Source organism: Equus quagga, chromosome 16 (assembly GCF_021613505.1).
Source record: "Equus quagga isolate Etosha38 chromosome 16, UCLA_HA_Equagga_1.0, whole genome shotgun sequence".
Lineage (NCBI taxonomy): Eukaryota > Metazoa > Chordata > Mammalia > Perissodactyla > Equidae > Equus > Equus quagga.
Window position 1 is genome coordinate 43,440,488 of NC_060282.1, and position 23,313 is coordinate 43,463,800.

General features: G+C 38.0%; 2 protein-coding genes across 5 annotated transcripts in view; one reads left to right on the forward strand and one right to left on the reverse strand.

The window, feature by feature from the left end:
- RBM12B (RNA binding motif protein 12B) overlaps nucleotides 1-2,365 on the forward strand; it is a 21,080-nt gene extending 18,715 nt beyond the window's left edge. For all 3 annotated transcript variants that reach the window (XR_006885576.1, XR_006885577.1, XR_006885578.1), the window contains one exon: nucleotides 1,825-2,365. The gene's annotated coding sequence lies outside the window, so the exon portion shown is untranslated. The remainder of the gene's footprint in view (nucleotides 1-1,824) is intronic.
- The window catches only part of CIBAR1 (CBY1 interacting BAR domain containing 1), a 24,981-nt gene extending 7,977 nt beyond the window's left edge, over nucleotides 1-17,004 (reverse strand). Inside the window, exons 1-7 of one of the 2 annotated variants that reach the window (XM_046641909.1) lie at nucleotides 16,786-17,004; nucleotides 16,004-16,238; nucleotides 13,632-13,700; nucleotides 12,549-12,650; nucleotides 9,895-9,900; nucleotides 8,321-8,425; nucleotides 385-498 (exon numbers count right to left, since the gene is read on the reverse strand). In XM_046641909.1, the coding sequence (XP_046497865.1) occupies nucleotides 385-498; nucleotides 8,321-8,425; nucleotides 9,895-9,900; nucleotides 12,549-12,650; nucleotides 13,632-13,700; nucleotides 16,004-16,238; nucleotides 16,786-16,811 (657 nt within the window). In that variant the 5' untranslated portion in view covers nucleotides 16,812-17,004. The remainder of the gene's footprint in view (nucleotides 1-384; nucleotides 499-8,320; nucleotides 8,426-9,894; nucleotides 9,901-12,548; nucleotides 12,651-13,631; nucleotides 13,701-16,003; nucleotides 16,239-16,785) is intronic. The other variant, XM_046641910.1, reaches the window with a different exon arrangement.
- Nucleotides 17,005-23,313: the final 6,309 nt, after the last annotated feature.

The window sequence follows — 23,313 nt, forward strand, 5'->3', positions numbered from 1 at the left end:
GTTTGAGGAGTGAATTAAAAAAATGCATATAAAGCTTTGGGTACTGGGCATGGCATAAACACTCAAATGTTAGTTCAAATCAATATACGTTATTTTTAGGACACTTAAGTGATGATATCACCAGTTAAAATGATACAGTATTTCATGTAATGGCTTTAGATTATATTTTACTAGCTATTAATAAATTAACTCTTGGAACTTTACTGTGGTTAATTTGAAAAGTTAAAAATAAATAGAAAATCGTAAAAGTTCAGCTATTTGGGGCTGCACACAATAACACATCCATCGTAGTGTTCTAATTTAAGATTATTTGACCCACGAAAACTAATGCTCTTTTAAACATTTCCATATTAACAGAAAAACTGAGCTTAGACATAGTCCTACCTCTAAATCTTCTTCTTCATCAATCTTTTGTATATTTTGATAGGCAGCAGTGTAGACTTCTAAAGCTTTGCCATGAAATAACATTTCGATAGTGATAAATTCTGAAAATATAGTCTAAAAAAAATAAAGATTTGAATTTAAACAATCATAAAAATGGCTTTGTGAATTTAGTAAATTTATTCCTTACTATAGTCTTGGCTTTTTACGAAATACCGAGGTGTGTTTTTCTACAGGATACATTAAGTACAAAAGATAACTGGAATAAAAATAGCTTCAAAGACCTTCTGTAGCAGACCTTCAAATTATACAAAATATTTCCTATCTCACCATTTACTTCCCTCTTATTTTTTTAGTCAGTTCTTCTATTTATAATTTGTAATTGACATTTGTGATTAAAAAAGATCTGACTTCAGTATATGCCATTATGTACTGTTACCACATGCCTTATGTATTAGATAAAGCAGCTCAGTTCAGAAGCTGGTATTTTAGCAACTCCAACTGATGTTTAAAGAATAGAATGCTTTTTAGACAGGAGTTATATCCCATCGTATTTCTCACTATATGTTACTTATATTCTCTAATCACGAAGGGATTACTTGGTAATAATGACATTCCTACCACTGATAACAGTACCATACATTAGCATAGAGCATTCCAGTTTACAAACATATGACTTGCCCAGTGTTGTTCACAGCTAGAATGTTGAGACTTGGATCTGATTCTTCAAAGGTTATAGCTCTTGCTCACTGTACTGTGCCATTCTTGCTGGAATCAATCATTTTCTTCACAAATAAACTGTGCAGGTAAACTCTTATGAGCCTGATGACAACTTATGATAAGGAAGATCATGAGCAAAGAGAATGAATGAAGATGTGCAAGTTGGTCTAAGCAGGGGTGAGATAATGGAAGGCAGGGAGAGGATACAGACCAGGCAAGTTTTCAATAAAATAGGATCTTATCCTTTTGTTAATTATTTTGTCCCTTATCAAAAATAAAAAATCAGAGTATTAACATAGAGAGAAGTGGGGAGAATGAGAACAAGGGAGAAAATACTCAAGCACTGTCCTTAAAAGAGAAAGATAGAAGAGATGAGATAGGCTAAAAGGCAACAGTCAAATACCCATTTCCCTTCATTCCTGCTTTCCTGTGGTGACTACCCATATAGGAGCAGTCCGGCACTTTGGATGGTAGCCATACAGATATCCCTCAGTATTCCATGATTTTTTTCCCCTCCATCTCTATTCTTTCTTAAGGATTAGAAAAATATTTAAGGGAGTACTAACAGGTTTTGGATCACTACTCAATGGAAACAGAGCTGTAGTTGACAGTACCCCTTCTGGGCTGCCAAGCACATATGTTGGTTTAACTGTAAAGATGGGGCTCTGGGATAAGAGACTTATAACTATGACTAACAGTGACCCTTACTATCACTTCATATAGGTCACAGAGGGCTCTGATATACTGGCAACTGACTACACTAATAAACAGCATTATGCCAAGATACAATTTTGGATTTCACACCAAGAATCTCCAGATACCAAGGAATGCCTGAGAAGTGGAATGGCTTTTGGCTAGGGCTGGGACTTACTCTCTTAACTGTCAGTCTTCCTAAGATAGTTGGCTAGCTAGAAAGGACTCAAGTGAAAATAATAAAGTTAGATATCTACCTTAAACCATATGCACAAACTATCAGATAAAATATTTAAATATTTTAAAAATCATACAAATATTAGAAGAAAATATAAGCAAATATTTATATAATCTTGAAGAACAAAACAACTTTTCTAAGTGTGATGCCAAGGCAGAAATGAAGACCAATAGATTTGGCAACAAAAATAAAACTTTAAGGTGGCAAAAACATGAGAGCCGGCCCCGTGGTTGAGTGGTTAAGTTCATGGGCTCCGCTTCGGTGGCCCAGGGTTTTGCTGGTTTGGATCCTGGGTGCAGACATGGCACCACTTGTTAGGCCATGTTGAGGTGGCGTCCCGCATGCCACAACTAGATGGACCTACAACTAGAATATACAACTATGTACTGGGGGGATTTGGGGAGAAAAAGAAAAAAGAAAAAAAGAAGATTGGTAACAGTTGTTAGTTGAGGTGCCAATCTTTAAAAAAAAAAAAAAAAGTGGCAAAAACACACCTTCAGCAACAAAATGGGAAAATACATTTGCGACATATCTTCTCTTTAATATAAATGGTTAATTTTCTCAATATAAAGAAATTTTACAAATTAGTAAGAAAAATGCCGGGGGCTGGCCTTGTGGCTGAGTGGTTAAGTTCGCGCACTCTGCTTCGGCGGCCTGCTGTTTTGCCCGTTTGGATCCTGGGCGCGGACACGGCGCCGCTCATCAGGCCATGCTGAGGTGGCATCCCACATACTGCAACCAGAAGGACCACAACTAGAATATACAGCTATGTACTGGGGAGCTTCAGGGAGAAGAAGAAAAAAAACGATTGGCAACAGATGTTAGCTCAGGTGCCAATCTAAAAAAAAAAAGAAAAATGCCAACACTCAATATAGGCCAAGAACAAATGTAACTTACTAAAGAATAAAATGTCATTAAATATATGAAAAAATATTCTGCCTCAACAGTAGTAATAATGTACATTAAGATGATACTGATTTTTCACCTATCAGATTGGCTATTATTAACAATATTCATCGTTACATTGGGATGCTCATGCAGGGTTTTGTAGGAATGTAAACTAGTTCAAGCTTTATGGACAGAAGTTTAAAAATAGGTATCAGAATTGAAAATGTATGCTCTGAATAAGAAATGCCACATCTGGTCATTTATCCCAAAAGAATAACTGGGCCAGCAAAAAGTCTGATGTTCGGTGACGCAATGAGATGTAATTGCAAAAATAACCTAGATGTCCACCAATGAGGACTAGTTAAATAATATATCCATATAGCAAAATACTATGAGGACACCAAAAAGGATGATACAGATTTGTTTCTTAGCACAAATAAGTCCATGATACATTAAATTTTAAAAAGGGATGCTGGTCTGGTCCCATTTAAATATAACTATGGAACTAATAATATCACCTTTCTCATAAGGATGTTGTGAGGAGTAAATGAGTTTATCCACATAAAATGCTTAGAATGTGTGACACAGTCAATGCCTAAGAAACGTTGTTATTATCACCATATCTCTTGTGTATAAATGCATAGAAAAAAAAATCTGGAAGGATGTAAACCAAAATGCTGATTATTTCTGAGTAGTGGGATTATTACATTTTTCTCAATAAATTTATGAAAAAACTTATGGTGATTTTATAAAAATAAAGCTATTAAAAATTAAATTTAGAAGATGTTTCTTACCCATGTCAGCTACTTCACCACATACTGAATTCCTGCCCCTATCTGTTCCAAGAGTGACCCCTGGTCAAGATCCTTTTTGTAGGTCTGAAATTCCCTTGACATACCATGTAACATGACTTTTCCTATTACATGGGAAATTAATGGGATTGCGATTTTTCTTTGACATTCTATAAACTAAGTTTCATACCGACTTTTCTCAAATTTTTTGCAAGGTTCCTGTGAAAAGTCTTTGTCTAAAAATTGTGCTACCTTGCTGATTAATGCTGCTAACAAAAGTCATATGGACTTGTCAATTAAACCCCATCTCAAACACAGTAATACAGTTATGACTAGTGCCCACTACTGGCAATCATTTCTGGCCCCATGGAGGTTGAAGAAGGAGCCAGAAGCTCTACCCCCATCTGAAGCAGTAGCCTGATAACAGGTAAGAATAAGAATGTTCTAAGTCTGGTTCTCCCAAAATATGAATGGCAGCAACAATATTCACTTTTCCAAGAATTTGTCTCACAAACAAAAACATTTGTGAGACATGCTAAAATTAACATGGCAATATCTGAATATTGCTTTTATTAGAAATAAGGGAGGGGGGCGGCCCAGTGGCACGTTGGTTTAGTTTTCATGTTCTGCTTTGGTGGCCCGGGGTTCGCCGGTTCAGATCCCGGGTGCTGGACATGGCACCATGAGGCAAGCCAAGCTGTGGCAGGTGTCCCACATAGAAAGTAGAGGACGATGGGCATGAACGTTAGCTCAGGGCCAGTCTTCTCAGCAAAAAGAGGAGGACTGGCAGCAGATGTTAGCTCAGGGCTAACCTTCCTTGAAAAAAAGAAGGGGGCAGTGATGTAACCCTTTTTGACTGATCTTTGAAGCTTTTGGTATGGGATTTGTGCATCCCTCTTTATCATAAAAGATCTCAAATGAGGCCTCATGTGGAAAAGAAACAATCTGACGGTGAGTAGGAAAGATATACAGGAGATTCACAACCCTCACAGACTCTGGTATTGATCTCTGGAACTCCCATTTCTGGGAAATTGCTAGAGTCATGGGGGTCTGCATTAAAAGTGTGGGTTGTCACAGATGACATGATCTTGTCTGTAGAAAATCCATGGAAATCTATACTAAAAAACTATCAGAGCTAATGAGTTCTGTAAAGTTGCAGGATATAAGATCAGTGTATAAAAATCAATTGTATTTCTGTGCATTTGCAATGAACAATCTAAAAATGAAATTAAGGAAACAATTCCATTTATAATAGCATCAAGAATTATAAAATACTTAGGAAAAAGTTTAAGAAAAGCAGCATAAAATTTATACCATGAAAACTGCAAACATTGTTAAAAGAAATTAAGGAAGATTTCAATAAATGGAAAACCAGTCCATGTTCATGGATTGGAAGACTTAATCTTAAGATGGCAATACTCCCCAAATGGATCTATAGATTTGATGCAAACCCTATCAGAATCTCAGCTGACTTTTTGATAGAAACTGATGAGCCAATTCTAAAATTCGTATTGAATTGCAACAGATGATCACAAAAAAAGCAATCCTAAAAAAGAACAAAGCAGAAGAATTCACACACCCTGACTTTAAAATTTATTACAAAGCAATGTTAATTAATCAAGACAGGGTACTACTGGCATAAGGATAGACAGATCAATAAAAGAACAAGAGTCCAGAAACAAAACCATGTCAACTGATTTTCAACAAGGGCGCCAAGACTATTTATGGGGAAAGAACAGTTTCTTCAACATGGTGCTGGGACAACTGGATTGTCACATGCAAAAAAATGAAGATTAACTTTTAGCTCACACCATATTTAAAAATTAACTCAAATGGGTCAAAGACATACGTAACAACGAAAACTATAAAACCATTAGAAGAAAACATAGGGGTAAATATTCAGGATCTCAGATTCGGCAATGGATTTTTAGATATGATGACAAAATCACAAGCAACAGAAGAAAAAATAGATAAACTAGACTTAATCAAAATTAAAAACTTTTGTGCTTCAAGGGACACCATCAAGACAGTGAAAAGAACCCACAAAATGAGAGGAAATAATTGCAAATTATATATCTGGTAGGGACTTGTATCTAGAATATATAAAAACTCAATACAACTCAATAATAAAAAGACAACCCAATTAAATATGGGCAAAGGATCTGAACAGACATTTCTTTAAGGAAGATATTCAAATGGCCAATAAGCATCAGCAGGGAATTGCAAACCAAAACCACAATGAAATAGCACTTAACACCCACTAGGATGGCTATAATGATAAAGTCTGATGAACAGCAAGTATTGGTGAGGATGCAGAGAAACTGGGACTCTCATGTAATACTGATGGAATGTACAGTGGTGCAGCCGCTTTGGAAAACAGTCTAGCAGTTTCTCAAATAATTAAAGACAGAGTTACCATATCATTCAACAATTCAACTAGGTATATACCCAAAAGAAATGAAAATATATGTCCATACAAAAACTTGTATATGAATATTTATATAATTAATTATAATAACCAAAAGGTAGAAACAACCCAAATGTCCATCAACTGATAAATGGAAAAACAAAATGTGGTAATATCCATATAATGGAATATTATTCAGCCATAAAAAGGAATGAAGTACTGATGCCTGCTACAATATGTATGAGCCTTGAAAGCATTATGCTAAGTGAAAGAAGCCAGTTAAAAACCATGTATTTTATGATTCCATTCATAGGAAATGTTCAGAATAGCCAAATCCATAGAGACATGAGATTAATGGAAGTTGCTTAGGGCTGGGGTGGAGGGGGTCAGGGGAAGCAGGGCCTAAAGTGCACTAGGTCTCACTTTCAGATTATGAAAATGTTTTAAAATTCAGTGGTGATGGTTGCACATATCTGAACACACTAAAAACCACTGAGTTGTACATTTTAAATGGATGAATTGTATGGTATATGAATTATATCTCAATTTTTTAAAAACTAGGTTTCTTCCTGTCTTCCTTTTTTGTGTGATCATCAAGAGACTTCCCTCTTCCAGGGGCAAAGAGAAAAGTTTGGGAGCTCTTTTCTTCTCTGTGCACCCTCCATTATGCAGTCCCTCACTCCATGTCCTGTTGCTTCAGGAAATAGGCAGTAGGAATTGTAGTTGGGAATTTTGCACTCTCTCTACCCCAGTTTTGTTATTGGTGATGCCAGGGAATTAAAGACACCTGTAGAGGTAGCCAGCATGCAGGTGGAACATTGAAGTGAACCCACCAAAGATCACAGGCACAGACTGCCATAGGTAAAGCAGATTTTGTAGGCATGAGGAACAGTGGTGGAGCAAGGAATCAGACTCCCACCACACTAAAGCAGCTGTCAGGTGGCAATGGAACCAGGCAGACCTCGCAAGTCTCCATTCTCATTTTTCAGGTTAAAGCTAATTATTTTAATAACCTTCCTTCCTTTCTTTCTCAATTTAAGGAGGATGTCAGCAATTGTAAAATATTATACCCTGCCTATACTCTCTTACCTCAGTAAAAGGGTTTGTCTCAGGGCAGCTTCCTGAGATGCTCTTCTCGAATAGCAATCTACCATTACACAGCAGGGTGCGGAATGAATCGAGAAGCTTTAAAAAAAGAGTTTTGGTCTTCAGGACCTTTCAGTCTGGCTATCAAAAACATCAAAGTTCTGAAATGCTTTGAAACTATGATAGGAAATTTAAAAAATAAAAGGGGCAAATGAATGTTGTTTCATGGATTGTAGAGAGGAATGATATAATTAAGTAGTAGATAATACTTAGTTTATTGATAAGAACCTAACTTTTGAAAGCAGGCCATTTTCTTTGTTAATGGTTGTAAAATGACAAAAATACTTTAAAAGCTTGTTCCAGGAAAATTTGCAGTGAGCCAAAAGGGATCCTTAAATGATTTGTTTTAAAAGACAGAATACGGTCACAAGCAATCCTCCAAATCTTTCCAAAATGCCTATGAAAAAGTCACTGAAGACCTTCTGAAGCCCATGATCCCAAAAGTTTTAAATCTCCTACTTTGTTACAATACAATAAGGCAATTCTTCTTGTGACACCATATCATGGTGGATGCAAGTTTATTTGGTTGGCTACTCTTAACCTACTTATTTAATAATAGGTAGTTATTAGAAAGCTTTATGGTATAAAAATTAATGATAGTCTATTATAATGGAAAGAACATATTTCTAAAATACATGATTGGTTTACATATCAGATATTTGGCTATGATAGTTTGGGTAAGTTGCTGTATTTTTTATACAATATATGGATAATACCACCTTATTCTCACGAGGTTGCTGTAAAGATTAAAAGATAATTTGTGTAAAGTACCTGGAACAGTGCCTGATACATAAAACATACCACATGATAGCTCCTTTGATTAAATAGTATTTGTGATAAAAAGTTGAATATCTGGCCTCTGGTTGGGAATGTAGTCCCTTTACATACCATTGTTTCCATAAGAAAATAACATTTGATATATTTTTATTTATGATATTTTTTTCACACAGACTATGGCCTAAAAAAGTCAGAGTAATTTAAATTTTTCATAAATTTAAATAAAACAAAAACTAAGGTTAGAAAACATGTTTTAAACCTTAATAGCTACTTTATTACCTTTATATCCTTTATTTTCTGCTTTTCAAAATTGTCAATAGTTTCCTCCAGGTGACGAGTTGTTCGGGTAGCATCCATTGTAGCTCTCTGCAATTCGGTTTCTGCCTACAAAAGTATTCCCCAAAGATACAAAAAAATCAAGTCAAAATCCATTCAACTGAATCTATGTGTAAATGCTACCACTGCAGTACTGGCTTTTTGGCATAACAGTGTAAACTGTTCAATAATGTATTTACCACATGAGATAAAATGATCTATATAATTAGCACATGCAGAATAAAGAACTTTAAATCTACTAAGTGACATGATTCATAACCTCAAACAAAAGAAAACAAAATTTCTTCCCTTTCTTTCTACACAACCATTTTTTCCCTGTATCACCCTTGGATGATTTACTGTAAAACATTTTCTGTATTTTCTACTGCTTTTACCTATTTTGCTGTCTGTGCCACTATCCTTTTACTTCTCACTCTCTCTCCCCTTTAACCCTTTCTCCCCAAAAAAGAAAGAACCTGTGACTTAAGTACTTTCAATTTTCTATTTCTCCAAATGCATTAAATATTTCTAATTCTGTAATATCCCAGGTAGAAAAGAATATACACTAGAAATATTTATTCCAGCATGGGGTTTCTATTTGTATATTCTTATAAGCTAACAATATCATACTGTTACTATTTTGTTAATGCTTATTACAAAAAATATATATATAGTAACTAATAAATTAGCTGGCAAGTCTAATGCTTTGTTTTATATACTCTAATGACAAGTACTCATACTATCTAGATCTGTGTTGTACAATCAATATGGTGACCACTAGCCGCAGGTGGCTATGTACATTTAAACAAGTTAAAACTAAATGAAAATTTAAAAGCCAACCGGTTCCTCAGTTACTCTAGTTGCATTTCAAGAGCTCAACAGCCATATATAGCTAGTGGCTACAGTTCTATAAAATGCAGGACATTTCTAGTCTAATGATGCATTTCTCTTAAAAAAGTATCTCATCCAGGGGCCGACCCAGTGGCACAGCGGTTAAGTGCGCACGTTCCGCTTAAGTGGCCCAGGGTTCGCCGGTTCAGATATGGCACTGCTTGGCAAGCCATGCTGTGGTAGGCGTCCCACATATAAAGTAGAGGAAGATGGGCACATATGTTAGCTCAGGGCCAGTCTTCCTCAGCAAAAAGAGGAGGATTGGCAGCAGATGTTAGCTCAGGGCTAATCTCCCTCAAAAAAAAAAAGAGTATCTCATCTTTTAGGACAATAGTTGCCCAAAAATATTTAAAATTTTTTGTTAAACAGTAACATAGAGATTTTAAAAGACGTAGTCCAATTTTCTTATTAAATTCTTTCTAATAAAGTTTCATTTCCTATGCTAGTATTGCATTTACTCAAAAGTATCACACATCATCATTCAATAGTTAATTCATGGGAAAAATCTGCATTTGTCATCAAAGTTTTGTGACATCATATTCTGACATTCAGCCCTGGCTCTCTTTTTCAAGAAAATGTAGAAATTGAAATAAGTAAAAGGGTTTACTATAAGGATCCATCTCTTGACACACCACTTTATTACCCACCTGTGACTGAAATTTTTCATAAAGGAAAAAATACATTTCAAAGAGAACAATTTGTTTCAATAAATTCAAATCATATACTCTTATAGAATTATATACTTTTGCAATTAGATTATACATTAATTACATATTAATATTGTATATACTCTTACAATTAATTCAAATATACAATTTCAAGATACTAAGCATTTAAAAATATATTCATTTATACCTGCGTGTATATGTGTGTATATTTGCCATATAGGATGTAAAGTTTTTAAAAAACATACAAACTTTTAATCATACCCAGCAATCAAAAATAATACTCTGTACTGTTATTGGGCTTGGGATTTTTAAAATATAACTTCATCACAGGAAATTCAAAGTAAAATAGAGCTCCTTTAAAGATTTATTAGCATGAAAAAACTTCTCTTATTTGATGCATGTTAACCTTTTACTAATGATAGTATTCAAGCAGACTAACTTCCTAATACTGTCTATTACATGTGACTCACGCAATTCTTTACTTGTTTCTTCTTCCTTTTGACTTTTGTCTTTCCTCTCCCCATTTACTGATAGTTTCATTTTAAACTCTAGAAGGGTAACTAGTGTTGGCTAAACTAGAAAAGAATGGGGAAGCATAAGCCACAGCTGGGACGTCTGTAACGTAATCTACCATCCTCTGGCAACTACTATCCATTTCTTGAAGTCTGAACTCCTTTTTACTTCAGCACAGCAACTCAACCAAAGTTACACAGCTATTTTTAGCAAAGAGGATACAGATTTCTATATCTTTTTTTTGTTGAAGATTCTTCAAAATCCTATAATGTCCCAATTTGAGTAGGAAATGCTTTTGATTGAAATACTAAGCTACGACTGAATTATCAGTATATTTAATCAAATTAGTCACAAGTGCAAAATGGCTTATAAAAAAGTGAGCCAGATTAGTGTTTTTCAAAATATGTTATAGGAAGCTTGTTCAGAAGCCACCAGGGGCCTTGAGGGCTGAACTGGCAAAGCCCTGGGATGATTCTTTACTCCATCTTCTGGGGCCAGGGCTATTCCATTATATTTTACACACTGAATTTTAATGTGCTTCTTTTGAATAGTCAGCTAAAATTTAAGGGTCTATCCTGGTTAATATTCTATGATTGAATATTTCCATATTTATACTGAATACATTTATATGTAGGGATTGTCTTTTATTTTCTAGTCTCAGGTCATTAAAATCCACTGAAGTCACAGATCTTTCCCAGTGAGCATAGCAATTCACTGAGAGCAAGAATCTACTCAGTTGTTGCATTTCCCCACATGTGAATCCACAGACCTGCTTCATCTACCATAAGACACCTCCTCCACACCACTGTGTACAGCAGAGCCTCTAAGGCAGACTTAGGAATAGCTTCATTTCTGTGTTGAGTGTCCTTACTAATACTATCTCTGATTCAATCTTGCCAACCACTCAGGAGTCCAGATGTGACATTTTTTTTGCCTTTATACACTCTCCTCCAAACAAAACAACAAAATTTTCAACTCTGGCTTAATTCTTAAAAACTACTGACATTCCCTCACCTCTGCGTTTGTCCCTAGTTGTCAGTCATAACTTCTCCAGCAGTCTCTGGTTTCTCCAACTTGCTTAAAACCTAGACTCTGTAATCTCCAGTTGGTGGATCTTAAGCATCAACTACTGTCTAGCTGTTCCTGTTCCAGCCTCCAATGGGCAATCCCAGCCCTGTGGCTGCCCATTTTTGTTTATTACAAAGTTGGGCGTATGTACCTTTGGTCCAAAGGAAGGAGGACCAGGCAAGTGACGCAGCCCCAAATCACTGCTCAAGGGAATCCCCTCAGGAATGGAGGTGTTCTGGAACCTCAAATGCCCCCAAAGAGCCACTCCTCATGTGGTTTCTGGCTGAGCTGGGCAGTAAAAACCTTAAGGAAGTAGGAAGGAGACATAGGAGGGAATGGGAAAAAGAAGCAGCTGGATAAGTTAGTACTTTGTATACAATTGCACCTATCCCAGAGGCTCGCAATTAGCCAGGCACTATTTTCTCTTCTTTTGTTTAGTAATGAACAAGGCACGTTCTAATTTAAAAAATAGGCATTCTTAACAGAAGAACCTTGTTACAGTAGACACTGCCATATAGATCCTTTGTGTCCAGCTGTGGACCTCAATTATACTCTTCAATCTCCTGAGGGTCTTTGGCTGGAAGTCATATTGTGAGTTTCATGGTGTTTTTTTTTTCTTTTAAAGATGAAGGGAATTATACTGGGGAAAAAATGATTTTTCCTTCCTTTTCTCAAAAGCAGGGCAGAAAGGACATTGATACATTAGAATTAATAACAGACCTTTAAGTTAATTTTATAATTAATAGTCATCATGTGAAAAAAAATCTCAGAATTTTAGAATTTACTCTGTATAAAAACATCTACATTTATAAGTGTTTTATTTTTTGTATATCAATTGTGGAAAACAATAAAGGAGATTGAATTAGGTGGTGTATTCTCTTTAAAATTGGCTAATTTTGATAGTGAGAATTCATAAATGCATGCATTTCTTTTCAATCTTTATATTCAAATTCTGTACACATTTAAAAGTATAAATGCATAATTTCCATATATATATTTCATATTTCATACCTTACAAAATGTCTTTTTAAAGACCAAAATTCAAAGGATACAATAACATGTCGGTCAGATGGGTTTCGCTGACGTGTTCTTTCCAACTGAGTTAACTGTTTAGCTTCTCGATTCCTTGCTGTTAATGTTGCTTTGAGGTCATCCTGCAAATAAGCATTTTTTTGCTAATAAAAATCTGATTTAAGAAATAAAATACACACACACTGTTTTAAGAATGAGAGAACACTCCTTGTTTGATTCAGGCATTACCACAGCAATACTACTGCATAATTAGTGTGTGTCTTTGTGTGTGAGTGTGTGCACGCGAGTGTTTAATATCCTCTCAAAATAATGACACAATTTCAATGCAAAACTATAACCATATATATGTATATATATATGTATATATCTCAACACACACAAAATATCTTGATTGTGGTGGTAGTTACATGTGTATACACATTTGTCAAAACTCAATGAACACTTAAAATGAGAGGATTTTAGTGCATATAAATTATACCTCAATAAAGCTGATTTAAAAAATAGAACTTTAGGGATGTAATGTATAGCATGGTGACTATAGTTAATAATATTGTGTTGCATATTTGGAAGTTGCTAAGAGAATAGATCTTTAAACGCCTCATCACAAGAAAAAAAAAATTTCTAGCTGTATGGTGACAGATGTGAATTAGACTTATTGTGGTGATCACTGGACAATATATACAAATATCAGATCAATATGCTATACACTTAAAACTAATATATGTCAATTATACCTCAATTGAAAAAAATAGAATTTTGTCATACTTATTTTTAGTCATGTTATTGTCTGCTTTCAAACAAAAATACAAACTTATATTCATTTAGTAAAATGATTTCTGTCCATATATTCTTCATGACTATAAATATGACATATTTTAATGTTCCCATAATAAACAAAATAATGCTTTATGTTGCTATAGTAGTTTACTTAGTAAGCTCAATAAAAAATTTCATTCTCAAAGTTCTAAGAAATAATGCTTCAGAGTGTGTAAAAAGAATGAATAAACATTAATTTGTACTTTTTATTAAAAAGACAATTATCGGAAACCTCATACTCTTTGCCAGAATACCTAATAATAGAAGAAACAAATGAATTTACTTACTCGTTTCATTTTTACAATGGTTCCATAAGCTTTCAAAGGTTCAACTACTTTGGCTTCAAGTCGTTCAACCTATTGAAAATTATTATAAAATGTAACTGAAAAGCAACACATACATATCAAAATTTAAATTCTGAAATAAATCCTGTGCTGTTTAACTTGAACATAATTACTACACAGATTAATATTTTAAAATTTTTAGATTAAAATGTCACAGTTATCTTTATAAATAAAAGAATCATGAGAAATTGATAAGACAGAATCTAAACTCAAACACATTAAAAACTGTTAAGCTATACAGTAACAATAAAAGCAGAAAAGCAGCTGGTGTGCAATATGACAAGAAAATGTCTCGGGTTTCCAAGGAGCTCATCCTTGCCACACCATCATCTCTGTATTACTTTTCTATCTTAAAGTAGTAGTTTTGGGGTAAGTTTTAAGACATCTCAAATTTTAATACAGCTACCACTTTCAGTGTGTTTAGCACAGTGTTGGATACTTTACATACTTTATCTCCGAAATACAATATAGCCCAAGTTTCCAAATAAAAAAATCAAAGCTGAAAGAAATAGCTCATTGGAAACATTTAAAGCAACATAACCCTCAAAGGCAAAAAAGCTTAGAGACCACTGTATTAAGGGCAATTTTTTTCTGAGAAGCCATTTGTAGATTAGAAAAGCTTAGAGAACAAGATAAATGGTCTCAGGCTTGCTGAGTTGTCAAACAGTAGGGTTGATCTTTCTTTTATTTAGAATTAAACAGTTTTTCTTAAACACTACAATTTTTATCATCACATTTTGAGTAATTCTTCTTTTACTAATAGCACTACTGAAAAGCACTGAAGAAAAGGATTTGCTTTAAAGGTAAGTATATAAATATAGCACACAAAAAATAAGACTTCGACAGTAAAATTTTCTTTTTCAGGATAGGTAATACAAGGTGACACGTATTTAAGTGTTTAAAATGAACATATATTACTTTTGTAGAAGGAAAAAGGCTTTTTTTGATGATACATGTTTATATAATCAGTGAGTACATTGCATATTGATTTTTCTTTAGTTTCTGTCAACAAAGTGCATATGAATGTTTCATTTTAAAAGATTTTAGGAAAATGAAGAAAATCAATTTCTCATTGAGCATTTAAATATTAGGAATCCTAAAATCAAAACCATGAATATTCAGGATAGTTTACTCTATACCATTTTGAATAATCCACACACTGACTATGCAGTGTGAGATCATCCACGTCTTTTTTCTGTTCTCCTTTTGGTCGCCCACCTTTTGCTAATTGTTTATTAGCACCTCCACTGTTTGGTAAGCAAGGGAAACAAAGAGGAGAACAAGTGTACATGAATTCACTTTGCTATTTGATAATAGCATAAAAGTTTCCTAGAAAGGGACATTGAAATTAGTGGCTAACACAGGATTTTAGGATTATCTGTGAGTATAAATTTTTGAAATAGTAAATCCCCAGTTATGTATAACTGAGAGTTGCTTATTACAGAAAAAACATCATATGACAAGAACCCAACATTTTCCCAAAAAGTACCTCTAAATATAATTACTACTCAAATTTCTGTATGAATAGCTGTAATAGGTTGAAAGATCATTATCCTCATTTTGTTTTTGTGGGGTTTTTAAATCAAATTTCTGTTTCAGGCTTTAAAAAAGGATCAAAAGCACTGATGAGAAAAGCAGCAATGCAGCTCTAACTGGACAACTTCTTACAAATTAACTTGTCTCTTGACATCTAACGTAAATATAAACGAAGTATTTATAAGGTATTAAAGGAAAAAATGGACTTTTAGAAAGAAAACAATTACAAGACCACCTTCTTCCCTCGCCGGCAAAGCAAAAAAAAACTCCAAAAGTTTCACTGCTGGTTTGAATCGATGATATAAACCAGTTCCTTTTTTTTCTTCAATGAACATTGGTCAACTTTCCAGAGCAGGGAAGCAGCAAGGATCTCTTGTCCATTTATTACTTATTCACTCACATTACTATTCCCAACATCTTCCATCTCCACACATACTTTAAAATATACTTACAAGACACAAGTCATGCTCCTTTTCTTCCCATGGGTATACTATGTTTACGCCCCCTGTAAATACTCACCCCTTGGCCAAAAGTTGGCAAAGGACGTGGAGAAATTCAGGACTTCAAGACACCCTAAAGTTTAGTTTGAAAACGGTAACATCACGGGAAGCTTCCCTTTAATAACTCTCTCAGTGTTACAGATTTGAAAATGTACGTTTATCATCAAGTGTGTGTTCGCCACTGCAGTTAGGTAGATTACCAGTGCAAGTCTTCAGGGTTCCCTCATCCACTACTTCAGGGCTCATTCACAACAATGACGCTGTGACCTCACTCCATACCTCTGCTTGTCGATAATCCTGAAGTTTGGCAAACTCATCAGCAAAGTTTTTCAGGCCCTGCTTTAAATTTGGGGTCTCCGTAGAGGCATACACGTTGATTTCATTCACCAGGAGGTCTGCTTTGTCTCGCAGTCTGGCAGTTTTCCGTACATAAGCAGCAAAGATTTGGCACAGCTCCCCAAAATGCTTCTCCACATTTGTCACAGCATCTTGCAGTTGTCTGGTTTGAGCGTCTCTGGAGAAAAAGGTGACACAAAACGCAAATCATTCTCATTAGAGAGGAGATGGCTTCCGTCTTCACGTTAATTTGATACGCAAACATTCCCGGGGCATTTCGCAGCTTCTGAGGCGCAAACCATTAACAATCCCACCATTTCCCGAGGCGAATACCCCTCCTCTAGCCTGGCCTCAATATCCCCACCGTGTAGGCGCACGAAGGGGCCCGGCTCCGGCTGGCCGCACCGCTGCGAGGCGGCGGCTGCGAGGGCCGCTCCGCGCTGCGCGGCCTGGGCGCCCGGCTGCCCCCCAGGCATCTGCACCGCCCGCGGCCGTGCGGGGACCCGAGCCCGGCAGAGCGGGTGGGTGGAGCCGGCCCGGCCGCGGGCGGCCCCGGGGGCTTGCTGCAGCCCAGGGAGGTAGGCCCCAGAGCGCAGCGGGGACGGTCCAGCCCTCGGCCCAGGGTCACGATTCGGCGCGGAAGCCCCACGGAGAAAGGCTCCACTTCTCCCACCCAAGCCCTCTCGTGTGGCGGGCCCTGAGCAGCTGGTGCCCGGAGCTGTTACCGGTTTTCTAAGACGCGCCTCAACATCTTGCCTCGCGCACGGCCAGGGCCCCCGGGCTGGGACCCAACAACCGAGGCTCCGAGGCGCCCGGGCGTGCGCCAGGGCGCTAGCCGCCGCCGCCGGGAGCCCAAGAGCCCGCCCCGCGCGCCGCCGCGCCGACCCCGGCGTTTCTACGGCAACCCCGTAGAGCCGGCGGCGGCGGCGGGAGCGCGGCGGGGGGGGGGGGGGGGGGGGGGGGGGGGGGGCGGGCGCGAGCGCGGCAGCGCGGGCGGGGGACCGGCGCGTTCGCCCGCCCGGTCCTGCCCCCGTGGCGTGTGTGGAACGTGGCGGAAGCCGGTGGCCGCTGCCGGGCCTTCCCTCCTCCTGCAGCGCTGCCTTCCCAGCACCCTTCCCCGGCCCTTTTCGGGCCGGACTGCGAGCAAATGAGGAAAAGAGCCAAACGGTAACCAGGCGGGAAACGTAAAACCACCCGCCAGTGGGGGCCGCTCCGCTTAGGCGACATCGAGTCTTAGGACATGTGCTCAGTTTGTCCGCCTGTCTGTGAGGAATCTGAAAATGTGGTGTCTTGGAAGCTGCCTTTCGAAAGAACAGTGCTTACCGCCTCATCTTTAACTTTTCATTTATTCAGCAAATGTTTTTGAGTTCCTGTTTTGTGGAAAAGCTTGTGTTAGACGCTGGGAATAATGCAAGGGTAAGAAGAAGAGGCCTCTATCCTGAAGGGCCCTAGAGTTTGCTGGGGAGACAGACATTTAAACTGCAACAAAACCCTGAGATAAACAGGAGACTCTTGCCCTTGAACACCCATTCCTTTCCGCCCTCTTGGTCCTCGGCTGTGTGACTCTTCTGAGTAAACTCCCCTGGGGCTAAATTCAAGATTTATCGCTCTTCAGAAGCCTCCCTTGACAACTCCCACCTTTCACTCTTGCAGACCGCGTTAGAGCCCCCTCCCTCTCTAGTATATTCTGTTGGATTTGTACTGTCTCCTGTAGTCTAGACTGAGCTCTTGGAGGCGGAGGAAATGTAATTTTGGTCTTGTGGTCATAAAAGTTTGTTTTGGACAAATGGATGTCCCCAGTCCTTTGTTACTTTTCTTTTTTTTTTTAGAAAGGTTAGCCCTGAGCTAACATCTGCCACCAATCCTTCTTTTTTTTTTTTTTTTTTTTTTTTGGCTGAGAAAGATTGGCCCTGAGCTAACATCGTGTCCATCTTCCTCTACTTTATATGTGGGATCCCTGCCTCAGCATGGCTTGCCAAGCCATGCATAGGTCGGCACCCAGAATCTGAACGGTTGAACCCCAGGTGGCCTAAGCAGCGGTGAGAACTTAATGGCTGGGCCAAGCTGGCCCAACAAGCTGGCCCTGCTTTGTTACTTTTCTTATAGAAGTCCTCTTACTCTCTCGTGTTACAATGTATACCCCTCTTCTCCTCTTGGGTTCATTCAGCAGGTTATCTTTTATATGCCTGGTTAATTCCAGATATTATGCTGGGCTCTGAGCGTGGAGTGGTAGCCTAAAATCAGAATAGTCTTTGCTCTTACAGAGCTCACAGTCTGATCGAAGGGATAGACACCAGTCAAACAAATACATGTGAAATTGCAGCTGAGATATGTGCTACTGTATCAGCTTTTGCTGTGTAACAAAACACCATGAAACCTAGTGGCTTACAACAATCCTTTAGCTAACTCTGGATTCTGTGAGTGGACTGACTGGTTCTTCTACTTTGGGTCTGCTTGATTGGTCTCTCTCATGCTTTTCTGGTCAGCAGGCAGGTCTGCTGGTGGCTGGAGGAGCTACAGTGGCCTCACTCACAAGTCTAAGGATGGGAAGGCTGTCAGCAGGGGCAACAGAGGCAACATGTTAGTGGCCACTTTTGCAATTTAACTCAGGTACTAAGAAAAGTACATGGCACCAAGAGAGCATGTACGTAGTACACAATTTTCATTTGAACTAGTTGGGGAAAGAAATTGATTGAGACAGTAACATTTGAGCTGAGATCCAAAGATTGGAAAGGGGTTAACTAAGTGAAGAGGGAGGGAAAAACAGTCCAGAGAGAGGGATAGTGTAGGCAAATTGTCCCCCAACCCCATTCCCACCTCTACCCTAACTTCCATGTCTCAGAAAATGGTACCACCCCCCAGCTGATTGTTTAAGTCAAAAACCTAGGAGTCATTCTTTCTTTTCCCCAGGCACGCTGGCAATTTCCATCTGTTCCACCTCCAAAACATATCCTGCCTCGTTCCTTCTTCATTTTTTCTACATCAGTATAATCCAAGCTACTATCATCACTCACCTTGACTGCAAATCTTTCTTACTGTTCTCTTCACAGCCACAGTTACACATTGCAATGCAAAATCAAAAATGTAGATCAGATTATGCCAACCTTTCAAAGCCTCTGCTAAATGACCTGAATGTTTGTGTCTCCCCAAAATTCATAAGTTTAAATCCTAACTCCTAAGGTGATGGTATTAGGAGATGGGGCCTTTGTGAGGTGCTTAGGTCTTGAGGGTGGAGCCCTCATGAATGGGATTAGTGCTCTTACGAAAGAGACCCCAGAGAGCTCCCTAGTGCCTTCTGCATGTTACACTGAGAAGATGTCTGTCAATGAGACAGAGGCTCTCACCAGGCACTGAATCTGCCAGTGCCATGATCGTGGACTTCCCAGCTTCTAGAACTGTGAGAAATAAATTTCTGTTTTTTATAAGCTACTCAGTTTATGGTATTTTTTGTTATAGCAGCTCAAATGGACTAAGGCAGACTCGCAGTGTGCTTAAAATAAAATTTTGAATCCTTACTCTGCCTCTTAAAGCTGTATCTCATTCTTGCGTATCCATCTACCTTCTCTCACTGCCCCACTGTGCTATAGCTACAATATCTTTCTTTCTGTTTGTAGCATATTTCAAGCCCATTTCAGAGTCAGTTTTGTGTTTGTCATTTTCTCTGCCTAGAACATTCGTTACTCAGATCTTCACATGGTTGGCCCCTTCTTATCATATAGCATTCTGCTTAAAAGGCACCCACAGAGTGAGGCTTTCTCTGATCACCTAGTTATTATCATATTACCCTGTTTTGTTTCCTTTGAAGCAAATGTCATTCTCTAAAATGAACTTGTTTGTTTATATGCTATTTCTGTCTCTCGTGAGTAGAATGTATTCTCCATGAAACTAGTCTATCTTGTTCACATTATATTCCCCATACCACCCCAGTTTTTGACTCATAGTAGGAATTCAAAAATTAGTTGAATTTATCAATGAATAGGTGAGTGAGTGAAAACCCCACGACATGGAGCATGGTGTATGTGAGGAAATGGTAGAAAACCAATGAGGCTAGAGTGGAGGAGGTTGTTACCTGATGTGTGATATAGTTGGAGGGGTAGGTATGGGCCAGGTCAGAAGGGCATTTTGGCCATGCTAAGGAGTTTGGTCCTTGTATTATTCAGGATTATCCAGAGATACAGAGCCAATAGAAAGAAAAAAATAGGGGCCGGCCCAGTGGTGCAGGGGTTAAGTTCACACGTTCCGCTTCTCGGTGGCCTGGGGTTCACCGGTTTAGATCCTAGGTGCGGGTATGGCACTGCTTGACAAAAGCCATGCTGTGCTAAGTGTCCCACGTACAAAGTAGAGGAAGGTGGGCATGGATGTTAGAACAGGGCCAGTCTTCCTCAGCAAAAAGAGGAGGATTGGCAGTAGTTAGCTCAGGGGTAATCTTCCTCAAAAAAACCCAAAATGTATATATGGTTTTATCATAAAGAATTGGCTCATGTGATTATGGAGGCTTAGTCCCAAGGTATGCAGTCGGCAAGGTGGAGACCCAGGAGACCTGATAGTATAAATTCCAATCTGAAAGCTGTCAAGCTTAAGACCCAAGAAGGGCTAATGTTTCTGGCTGAGTCTGAAGGCTGGAAAAAGCCAATATCCCAGATTAAGCAGTCAGGTAGGAGGTGTTCTCTCTTCTTCGACCTTTTTGTTCCAGTCAGGTCTTAAATTGACTGGATGGTTGCCCACCCACATTAGGGAGGGCAATCTGATTTACCAAGTCAAATGTTAATCTCATCCAGAAACACCCTCACAAACACACCCAGAATAATGTTTGGCCAAATGTCTGGGCATGCTGTGGTCAAATCAAGTTGACAAAAACTAACCAACACAGTCCTTGTCTTCATATTGATGTCTTACAGCGAGGACTATCTTAGTTATCATGTAACTCGTAAATATTTTAGCAAGTGTGTCATGTCTAGTATAGTAATTGTTGAACAAATGTATATTGAATTGCACTCTTTCAGTCTCCACTCAATATACGGAATGAATAGGTTCTAGGAACCCTTCTCCTGAGATCTGGACTCTTTGTCTCCTGTCAACAGACATTTCAAAACATGTATCAGCACAATTGTTCTCAAGTCTTTTCTCTGCTTAGAGGCACTTTTCTTTCTTAAAGGCAACACTTTCTCATAGGACACATCATCTCACAGAGGGGCTGGGTGCCTGGGGAGGCCTCGTGCCCTTGGCCAAGGTCACTTGATGAGATATTAGGAGAGCTGGAATTAAATCCTTTGTCTTCCCTCTCCAGTGCTCTTTCCCCTATACCAGAACGTATCTATCTTTCTTTTTCTCTCTCATTATGATCTTTTTTTGCAAAGTTCTTAAACAAATGTAAACATAAGTAAATTACTTTAGGTTCAATGAATGCCATTCCATATGTGGAATAAGGAGAATGTGTGTCAATGATCAATCATTGGGTGCCACGTTCCAATGTTTCTGGAAATTATCGTTCCAGGTTATAAGCATTATAACATGACTTTTCAGGACTTTTCTTAAGCTGGTACTGACTTTTCTTAAACCATTATATGTTATTTGTATTTATATTGTGAAAACAGCACAATCTTATTTTGTATAATATTGAATGAATTTCAATTTATTTAGGATAGTTTAAGAAAGGTCCAGTGGAGACAAAGAGTTAGATTAACTTCACTCATTTATTCAGCACTACTTACTGAGAGCTTGTCATGTACCAGGTGCTGGATTTACTGTTCTTTAATCCAAGTGCTCTAAGGTGGAAGGAGACAACAATACACATAGCTGGATCATTTTTTGGATTTTCTTCTAGTCTTATTTCTTTGGAACTTTAGAGGCTATGATGTAGTTTAAATTAGGTTATTTTATTTAAATTATGTTGTTATGTTGTTAATCTTAGCTTTCTCCTTCCCTCTCCCTTTGTCTCATTTTAGAAATGAAGAAAGATGTTAAATGATCAATAGTGATACATTGTATTTATTTGCTATTGTTTATGCCTGAACAATATAACTTCACATGAAGTTGTTTCAGGTTAAGTAGCTTAAGCAAATTGTTTTAATGCTGATACATAGAAATAAAACTTCTCTCCAGCAGAAGATTTAGTTTTTCCTTTGTTTTGTTTATTTTTTGCTCTTTCAATATTTGAAGGCATATAGGGACTCCCTCTAGTGGCAAATTTAGTACTTAAAATTATTTGGCCAAGCACCAGAAGCTAAGGGGACAAAAAGAAACTGTCATATCTCTTTTATGACCAGTTTTTAAGCAGAAATCACCTATAACTGATTTTCTTTTTAGTATATTAAGGAGGGAGTATTATTAAGTGATAAAGCACATGGGTTTTGTTGGGCTCTGAGATCTCACACCTGGATTTAAAGTCTGGCTCCATCACTCTCTCAAGGGTCAGCGAGCTTCAGAATCACCTGGAGGGCAGGTTAAAACAGAGCTTCCTAGGCCCCAGCCCCAGAGTCTGATTCAGCAAGTCTGGAGCGAGAGCCAAGAATATGCATTTATAACAAATTCTCAAGTGATATTGATGCTGCTGGTCCAGGGACCACACTTTAAGAAGCATTGTCCTTGACTCCTAGAGTGATGAAATTAAGCCTTATATTCCTCAAGGTTAGCCATAAGGTTGTTGTTAGGATTAAATGGAGCAGTAGATGTTAAGTGCTTATCATGGTACTTGACACAGTAAGTTCTCCACAAAGCTTAGCTCCTATTAATGTCAGATCTGTCAGTGTTTTCTGATTTGGAAAACTCAAAAAATAAGGCAGAACTTTTTAATAATATTGTTGTTGAGCTAGTGTTGTTAGCTAAGTTATATCGGTAATTGTACTTATGATTAAGGTCTTTGTGGTTCACACAGCACTAAGCCCTATTAATATATCTATTAGCATCTATCTTCTTACTAATATATTAGTCTTTTTGCATATTCCTTTGAAAAAGTAATACAGAACAAAACAAAACCAAACCGACACACTGGGGGGTATGTCAAAGGGATCCAGGGGCCAATTGAAAGAGCTCCCGATGGCCAAAGCTGGAACAATGTAGCAAGAAAATAAAGTAGTAATGGATTATAACCCAAAGTAAAAATTAAATGTCCCTGAGATAAATCAATGTGTGAATGAATCAATCAATCAATAAATAAATGGAGAAGACGAGACAAATCTCCCATGCAGGAGAATTCCAAATAACTTATGTAGATACTCTGCCCTCAGAGAGGTGGAGTGTAGCTACCCATTTCT